The sequence below is a fragment of the Gymnodraco acuticeps genome, unplaced genomic scaffold (genome assembly GCF_902827175.1).
Source record: "Gymnodraco acuticeps unplaced genomic scaffold, fGymAcu1.1, whole genome shotgun sequence".
NCBI lineage: Eukaryota > Metazoa > Chordata > Actinopteri > Perciformes > Bathydraconidae > Gymnodraco > Gymnodraco acuticeps.
The window spans coordinates 103901-113293 of NW_022990341.1; the positions used below are offsets into that span (position 1 = coordinate 103901).

At 41.7% G+C, this 9393-nt stretch overlaps 1 protein-coding gene across 1 annotated transcript in view; it reads left to right on the forward strand.

The window, feature by feature from the left end:
- atp10a (ATPase phospholipid transporting 10A) overlaps nucleotides 1-6621 on the forward strand; it is a 51446-nt gene extending 44825 nt beyond the window's left edge. Inside the window, exons 20-21 of the mRNA XM_034223539.1 lie at nucleotides 3034-3221; nucleotides 3876-6621. Of these exons, the coding sequence (XP_034079430.1) occupies nucleotides 3034-3221; nucleotides 3876-4311 (624 nt within the window). The 3' untranslated portion in view covers nucleotides 4312-6621. The remainder of the gene's footprint in view (nucleotides 1-3033; nucleotides 3222-3875) is intronic.
- The last annotated feature ends 2772 nt before the right edge of the window (nucleotides 6622-9393 follow it).

Consider the following 9393-nt stretch of genomic DNA (forward strand, 5'->3'; position numbering starts at 1 on the left):
CCCCGACATGTTGAAAATGTCTTTTTCTGCACAGAGAGGTTTTCACGGTGAGCGGCAGGTAACATCTCCTGCTGCTCCGGAGCATAATGCATGATGGGAAAACGCTGTGAAAGTCAATTAAAGGTACTTGAGATGACAGCAGGCAGGAGCTGTGAGGCTGTAATTAAGTGTGTGTGTGTGTGTGTGTGTGTGTGTGTGTGTGTGTGTGTGTGTGTGTGTGTGTGTGTGTGTGTGTGTGTGTGTGTGTGTGTGTGTGTGTGTGTGTGTGTGTGTGGTGTGTGTGTGTGTGTGTGTGTGTGTGTGTGTGTGTGTGTGTGTGTGTGTGTGTGTGTGTGTGTGTGTGTGTGTGTGTGTGTGTGTGTGTGTGTGTGTGTGTGTGTGTGTGTGTGTGTGTGTGTGTGTGTGTGTGTGTGTGTGTGGGACAATACACACTCTTTATAGCATTCACCTTGTCAGATGTCCGTCAGTCATGGGGGCATGAGGACAGTTTTGCTGTAACAGCTTGAAAAGAGAATATAAAATGATTTGTGTGCAGGTTTCTTGTTAAAGGGGACCTATCATGCAAAATGCACTTTTTGATGTCTTTTATGCATCAATATGTGTCCCCGGTGCTTCAGGGAACTCACGCAGCGTCAGAAAATAAAACCCTTTTCCTCCGTACCCACATCTTTTAAAAACGGGGGTACAACGAGCGGATACAGATTTGCTGCCGATATGACGTAGTTTCGGATGGTTGACCCACAGAGTGTTGCTATCAGACACAATGCCTGACGTGTTTTGGACGTAATCTCGTCTTTGTTTACATTAGCAAGCCTCGCTAACACTCAGAGCTAACCTGTACTGGAGAGCACGTGTTTAGAAAGCAGGAAATAAAGAAAGGAACTCACCTTGTGATAAACCCGCAAGAGAAAAAGCATTTGAGCTCCATACTGTTTCAGAAATAATCCTTGATGTGGTTTAGAACAGGATGGCGTTTTATCACAGCAGAATGTAACTTTATCTCCGGTAGAATTCTGATCAGGCATTAGCTCCGCCTCCTTTTTTCTTTTCTTTTTAGCTAAGAACCCAAAATCCGCGTTTCTCTAACGGGGCTAAAACAGAGGGATATGAGGGATGTCTAAAATGCATGATATGTTTGTATTTTGAGCAAAGCGCATCATAGACATGTTTTGATATGTTCTTATTAGGGCTGTCAAGTTAACGCGTTAATAACGCGTTAACGCAAAAAAAAATTAACGCCACTAATTATTTTAACGCGATTAACGCATGTGTATTTTTTGTCCTCGGCCGCCCCGTAGTTTCAGAGCGCATCGAGTTTAAAATACCATCTTCAAGCTGATGCTGAGAGCCCTGCTCCTGTCGCCCGCTTGTGGCAGACCACACTTCCACGCTCACCGGCAGGCACCGACTGGCCATCTGGAGGACCGGGAGGGTGTGTGTATATGTGGCCCGAGCGAGCGAGAGAGAGACCTTACGTGCATTGTTGTTGTTAGCATCTGGTGCTAGCTAGCTGCGCTAACGGATATGGAGCTGTTTAAATGAAAACAGAGGAGCGACATTTCGCCACAACTGCGCCGAGCACTTGACTTTATGCAGGAAGCCAGACAGTGGGACATTGTACGAGAAGTCAGCACACTCAGCACGGATAGTGCGCAACATGATTGCAGCGTCCAGGCAGCTCCGGTTCGAGCATATGCCTTGAGTTGCACATAGCTCCAATGATCCATCTCACACACACACACACACACACACACACACACACACACACACACACACACACACACACACACACACACACACACACACACACACCATTTGTATTGTATTATTGAATGAGAGAGGTTCCAGGTTGAATTGAGGCGAATATTTGTAATGTTCAGAGGTTGTTGTGTTTAATATTCATGAGATATTTGTCATTGTTCAAATGATAATAAACATTAGCATAAAGCATATTTGTCCACTCATATGTTGATAAGAGTATTAAAAACTTGAAAAATATTCCTCTAAGGTACATTTAGAACAGATCAAAAATGTGCAATTAATTTGCGATGAATCGCGATTAACTATTTGAATCGACTGACAGCCCTAGTTTTTATATATCTGAGACCCATAATATATGCCTAAAAATAGCATGATAGGTGCACTTTAATACCTTTCGAATGTATAATAATAATAATACATTTTATTTCTATAGCGCTTTTCTTGAACCCAAAGACGCTTTACATTTGGGAGGGAGGGTAGACAAACGAAACAAAAACAAAGCCACAAAGAAAAACAGAAAAGCAGTCAGGAGGAAGTTGGTTGAGAGGGTATAGGTTTTTTTCACCTGCTTGAATGTATGATATGTTCTAGATAGGGCTGCAAAATAAATTGTATCCAAATCCAAATATCAACCAATGTAAAATATCTGATAGAAGTATTGAAGTGCTTCAGAGGCAAACATCTGCAGCAAATAAATACTACAAATATCAAATGAATATTTCTTATCTCTTATCATTAAGATAGATCGCAGCTCATACAGACTGCATGCTTTTATTTTGAAGTACGAAAATAACGGATATATGGAAATAAATTAAAGTAACATTTTGTTTTCCTTCTTTTATTTAGAGGAAAATAGTTGAGGTTAGACAAATGCTAATAAATACAATAATAAAAGTTATTGGATCAAATAAAAAAAATAATGGACATAAATTATGTAGTTATGTATTTACCTTTTAAATGTTTTGATGTCATTCATGTAATCTACTTTTGGATTTAAGTCATCTAGTAAACTTTTACCCCAAATATATGTATGGACAAACCATTTCAATGACTAAAAAGTGCAAAAGAAAAAGGTAAAAAGTGCTTCAGGGAAGGTCGTATAGATTTTCTTTTAAATCAGTTTTGTGTGATATTTTTTGTGTCCTTCATTCTAAATTATGCGACCGACACATTCAGACATTTTGTTTCTTGTTTTAAGGCTTTGAATGTCCATCCTGGTGTATTTGAATCGAATACAAAGCTAATGCCCCTCCTCCGTGTCCTCTCCCTCAGACGTGGATGAACTGGCTGTGCATCTGCTTCAGCATCTCGTTGTTCTTCACCGTGGCGCTGTGCTACAACGCCTCCTGCCCCACCTGCTACTCCCCCTCCAACCCGTACTGGAGCATGCAGCGCCTCCTGCAGGACCCCCTGTTCTACCTGCTGTGTGTGATCACACCTGCAGCCGCTCTACTGCCCAGGTACCCCCCCCCCCCCGCCCATCTGTGTCTCACTGAATACCCACTCCCCTTAGATTTATTTAGTTATTTAATTCTATTTTATGACCCATGCAACGAGCTCTCTCTGCACCAGATGTTCTCCAGGTTTATCCAAAGAGCCGGCATTCTTTTACTGTTTGAAGTAATGCTGTTCTTTAAACAGGTCCTATTTTTCTTTTTGGGGTTTTCACTTCCCTTTAGTGTGATCTTTGTTTACTTCCAAAACATAGACATCACGAATGAACACTCGTGCATCTATTGGCTATTGCTCCAGCACATTGTACGTGATAAGGCTAAGGGGCGGGACATCTCTAAGTGGTTGACAGATCACAACAGAGCCGGCCAGCTAACCAATCAGAGCAGTCTGGGCTCTGGTTTCAGACAGAGGGTGAAAAGAGGCAGTATGAGAAAAATAAAGCGCTTTTTGAACATTAAAGCATGAAGACATGTCACAGTAGAGACACGAAATACTGATATGAACCTGAAAATGAGCATAATATGTCCTCTTAAATAGATTAAAGTAGTGGTAAATTGATCATTTTCACTTCCCTGGCTACAGTTATTGCTGTGAGAAGTTTCTGAGATGTTTTGCAGGGGAGTATTTCCGTCTAATACGTGTCTCTGTTTTGCTTCCAGATATTTCTACAGGGCGTGTCAGGGCACGCTGTTCCCCAGCCCGGTGCAGGTCGGCAGGCAGTTGGATACACTCCCCTACGAAACCCGGAGAAACATCCTGAGCCTCAGCGGGGTCAAGGCGGGGTCGCCGCTCGGCCCTAAGCCTCACTTCCTGTCACTCGGCAAGACTTCCTTTAGCAATAAAAAGCAGCAGCACACAGACAGTGAGAAGGAGCTCCCCTCTGCAGATAAAGACACTCTGCCTTATACCAAAGACGCTGCTCCTCCTGCTTCCAAAGACTGCCTGGATCAGACTTTAGATGCTTCCTCCTGGATCACCTCCACGCCGCTGCTCTCCCCGTCAGACGGCATTCAGTTTCCCCCCGACGGAGACTCGTTCTCCGTCAAATACTCGAGAAACTCGGAGGAGAGACTGAAGTCCGATCAAACCTCCTGATGTCTTAAAGATGATGCTCAGACTCCAATTTGCACGCTAGTTTTTATATAAAAATCTAATTTTATTGAGATTCTTTTATAAGAGAGACACATAGGTACTTTATATTTTGGAAGTTTTTTATAATGGAAGAACTGGAATACTTCCTGTTGGTAAATTTGTATGCATCTCAGTAGTTGTTTTATTCCACAGCTGCCTTTTTTAAGGAGTTTATTTTCCTTTAATCAGTGTTTTTATACTCCTGAGAAGAGCGACTTTATGTTTTTCTACATAAACATTTCGCAGTACAGATTCTCAAAGAGTTTTATCTTTACATAAATCAGCAGATCGGTGTCGTGGCTCCGTGCGCGTTGCAGTCTTTTTGCTGGATTTGCGAACATTTGTTTGCTAATTGTTTTAAGACTGTTTATCGAATTTACAGCTGATCTGTCCTGCAGTACATTCCACTGAAGAATTATGAGAACTTTATTCATCATGCATTATAAGTACACCAAAAAAGCTATTATACAGCAACAATCTACCAGTAATTATGCTCATTCTGACTCATTAAACCTGTTATAGCAGTGGCACATTAAAGGAATAGTTTGACATTTTAGTAAATACATATATTTACTTTTTTTTACAGTTGAGCTGCAACAATTAGTCGATTTTAAATATCTCTACATTTACATCTCCTTGGACTTTGAGAAACTGGGATGGACATTTTTCAATATTTTCTCAAATTTTACCATTAATCTAGAGTCATTGGAGGATTAAAGAACATTCAAGCTGTTTGTCGCAGCCCTAAGAAAGAGTTACATGGGAGAATTTACGTATTTGTTATCGTGTATTTTTATATAGACTGAATGCATCCGGCCCCGAAATACTCCAGCATACCCCCCCCCCCCCCCCCCCCCCCAAAATGTATTTTAAATAAGAGTTTTAAAAGAAGAGTAAACTAACAATAAAACAAGTTGATTATGAAGGTCTTGATGTAATGGCACTCAGATTGTTAACAACCTTTTACAGAGCCATGCTAGCAGTTTCCAGTCTCTAAGCTAAGCTAACCGTCTCCTAGCTGTAGATTTATTTTATCTGGCCCACCATAAAAAATATGTATGTCGGTTTTTATTCAAACCAAAGATAAGACATTGATTTTATGTAACACTACTCCGATAATTTATTACCAATGGAGAGAGCCAGGCCAGCAGTTTCCCTTCATTTCTAGTCTCTATGCTAAGCTAGGCTAACCGTTTTACAGGGCAATTTACAGTCTCTATGCTAAGCTAACCTTCCCCCTAGCTGTAGCTCCATATTTAGCACACATAGGTGTCAATCTTCTCATCTAACTTTCAGTAATATAACATGATGTCAAACTATCCCTTTAAGCACTGTAATCATGTTTCATAAATGTGATTTTACTTTACTGTCATTTTCAAACCGTTTAGTTTATTTAAGTTGAATCTGTTTCTCAGCTGGAAACCAAAAACCTCTGTGATGTAACACGGTCTTTCCCACATGTAAAAAGATGTGGCTTTAAGATACAAAATGTGCACTTTGAAAGGCTTACTTTAGAGTTTTGCTGCTGCAGGTTGCATGCTCCGTTCTGTTGGTTCGTTTTATTTCTTTCACTCTTCTGGGAGTTATGATGCACAAACCTAAAAAATGTAAGTTTGTTTAATAGCATTCAAAGCAGCAGCACCTTTAATATGTTATGATTGTTTAAATGACATTGCAGTAACCAAAGATCATTTATATTCCTGTATTAACAGAGCAATAGTTTGTGCCTTAACACTGGAAAAGAGATTACAGGTCTGAGCGTTTGAAGCTGTGTGCAGAGGTGACGACGGAGCGTGTTGTGTAGGTGCAGAGGATTTTTATGATGAACACACGATGTGGTTCCTCCCATCGTCTGTTCTCTGGCATGTTGTTAATTCTGCCCGCCGATCTGTTTTAAAGCTTCGGTCTGTTCTGGTTTTGTTTTGTTGGCGTCGCACTTCATGTGACAGGATGGAGCTCGAGGGCTATCTCTGCTGAATATTAAACACTTTCACAAAAAGTTCCACATTATCATATCTGAGCTCCATTTGTTGGGTTTCATTTGCATTCCTAATTGAGTTTAAAGAGGCCCTGTTATTCTTATGTTCAGGTTGTTATACATTGTTGGCTCTACTGTCTCCATGGTTTAAACACCTTTTCTTGTTTTTCCAAATAGTTTATTTGACGTTGAATACAGTTTTTATTTGACCAGTTCTTTGTCCTTCGAATTATTGGAGATTACTTTTACTCGTGAACAAAATAAAGTATTCATCCATTGCTGCCTGTTCAGGAAAATGTGCTCTCTGCTTAATGAAAATGTCTGTCCTTTGTGTCACCCGATCTGCTTCTTCTCCCCTTTGGGGTTGGAAGTCATATAAATGATGAAATAGTTCAAGTTTTCCACCGTACACATATCTAGGTGAATCAAATACACATGCAATCCCTTACAATAACTTGTTACCTTTAATAAAAGTGTAATCTAAGTAACCTAACCTGATTACTTCCTTTATGTTTGGATTACCTCAATATCAAATGCAATGCAGATAAACACAAGAAGGAATTATCAATAAGATGTTTTTCACTGAAGTGTATTTTTAAGACACCACAACAATGTGACCTTAGAAAATAACTAAACTAAATATTTAGGATCAGAAATGATTTATAGGAAAACCTGCCTTTCATTCAGCATATTCAGGCAGTAGTATATACTCCAACAATGAAACATAAGCACTATTAAATACATCTAATGCTAGCACCTTCAGATATATACTATTGACTGAGGCTTTCGGCCAGGAGAGGATGTCGTCAGGGAGGGTCCAACTCTAGAGATGGCTAAAGTACACACATCCTTTACTCAAGTAGAAGTACAGATACCCGTGTTTATAACTACTCTTGTAAAAGTAGAAGTATTGACTAAACGTCTTTACTCAAGTAAAAGTAAAGAAGTATGGGCTTCAAAATGTACTTAAGTGAAAAGTACCCATAACTACCAGCTGCTTTAAAGAGTACCTGCCCTCCCTTTATATTAATAGAACAATAATGTCATTGTTAGCTAATGAATGTTTCCATGCTGAACAACGGCAACATGACAACGTTTCCATTGGTCCCTCTTCTTTAGAGAAGACCAGGAAATGATGGATACACGGATCGTGTTCAAACCAATTGGCACGCAATGACTCTAAATAATAATGATCACGCCACCAAACACACATTCAAACTAAAGGAACCAGCCTGTTTGGAAAATGTAAGAAGTAGAAAGTACAGGTATTTGTGTTCAAAATGTAAGAAGTAGAAAGTTTTTTATTTAACAGATAAAAGCATTGAGATAGTGTTATGAACTTGGTTACACAAGGATAAGGACTCAAATGCACGACCCGGGAGCCAAAGGTAAAGTACAATTAAGATACTTTATTTGCACAAAATAGGTAAGAAGATCACTCTTAAGAGATGACAAAAAAGGTTTGAGCAAGGCAAAACAGAAAATCTCTCACAACGTGAGGAACTAAACTTATAATAAGTTTCAGGAGCCAACATAGGCTTTGAATCAAAACGAGCTGAAGAGCATAGCTCTGTCATGAGGACAGGACAAGACGAACTGAGGGTACTCTCATGAACTGGCTTTATCTTGCTGACGTGGAATGTAGGATGTACCCCCATGGGTCTGGGAAGTCTTAGGCGCACAGACACCGGATTGATGACTCTTGACACCGGAAAAGGCCCCACAAACCTTGGAGTCAACTTCTTGGAAGCCACCTAAAGTGGTAGGTCCTTGGTGGAAAGCCACACCTTTTGACCCGGTTTGTAGATGGGAGCGGCCCTGCGGTGGACATCTGCTACAGCCTTCATCCGAGTCGAACTTCGAAGCAGAGATTGGCGAGCTGCAGCCCAAACTCGGCGACAGCGTCTAATCAAGGCGTGAGCTGATGGTACCGTAACTTCCCCTTCGTCGGTTGAGAACAGCGGCGGTTGATAACCATTGGCACAATGGAAAGGCGAGAGACCTGTGGCCGCCGTGGGAAGAGTATTGTGGGCAAACTCCACCCAAGTGAAGTGGTCGCTCCAGTTGGTCTGGCTCTAGAAAACGAGACAGCGTAGTGTAGTCTCCAGTTCCTGATTCAGGCGCTCCGACTGTCCATTTGATTGAGGGTGGTAACCTGAAGACAAGCTGACAGTAGCGCCTATGAGTCTGCAAAACTCCTTCCAGAAGGCTGAAATGAATTGTGGACCCCTGTCGGAAACAATGTCATTTGGAAATCCGTGGATCCTGAATATCTGGTTCATCATGACCTCTGCGGTACTCTTGGCAGAGGGGGTCTTGGTTAGCGGAATGAAATGAACCATCTTGGAGAACCGGTCCACCACTGTCAGAACCGTAGTTTTGCCTCTGGACAAGGGGAGACCTGTCACAAAGTCCATAGATATATGTGACCAGGGACATTGAGGAATCGGCAGTGGTTGGAGCAAACCCATCTTGACCTGGGACGAGGTTTTATTGCAGGCACACACCGGACAAGCCGCTACGTACTCCTGCACATCCTTCTTCATGGCTGGCCACCAGAAACGCTGCTTAATCCTGTACATAGTCCTTTTAACTCCAGGGTGGCACAAGATCACCGACGTGTGGGCCCAGTGGATGACCTTGGAGTGGAGAGACACAGGAACAAAGAGCAGGTGGTTTGGACACTTGCTAGGTACTGGGTTTAATGTGTTAGCCTGTTTAACGTCCAACTCTAGTTGCCAGGAAAAAGCTCCGACCATACGGTTTAATGGAAGGATGGTCTTGGGCTCTACAGAAAAGGGTTCTGGTTCGAAAAGGCGAGACAAGGCATCAGGCTTCTGATTCTGAGATCCGGGGCGGAAAGAGAGAGTGAAGTTGAACCTACTGAAAAATAGAGTCCACCTGGCCTGCCGAGAGTTGAGGCGTTTAGCCTTTCTGATATACTCCAGGTTCTTATGGTCTGTCCAAACTAAGAACGGCTGCTCTGCCCCCTCCAACCAGTGTCTCCATTCCTCAAGAGCAGCTTTTACAGCTAACCGTTCCTTATTTCCCACATCGTAGTTCTTCTC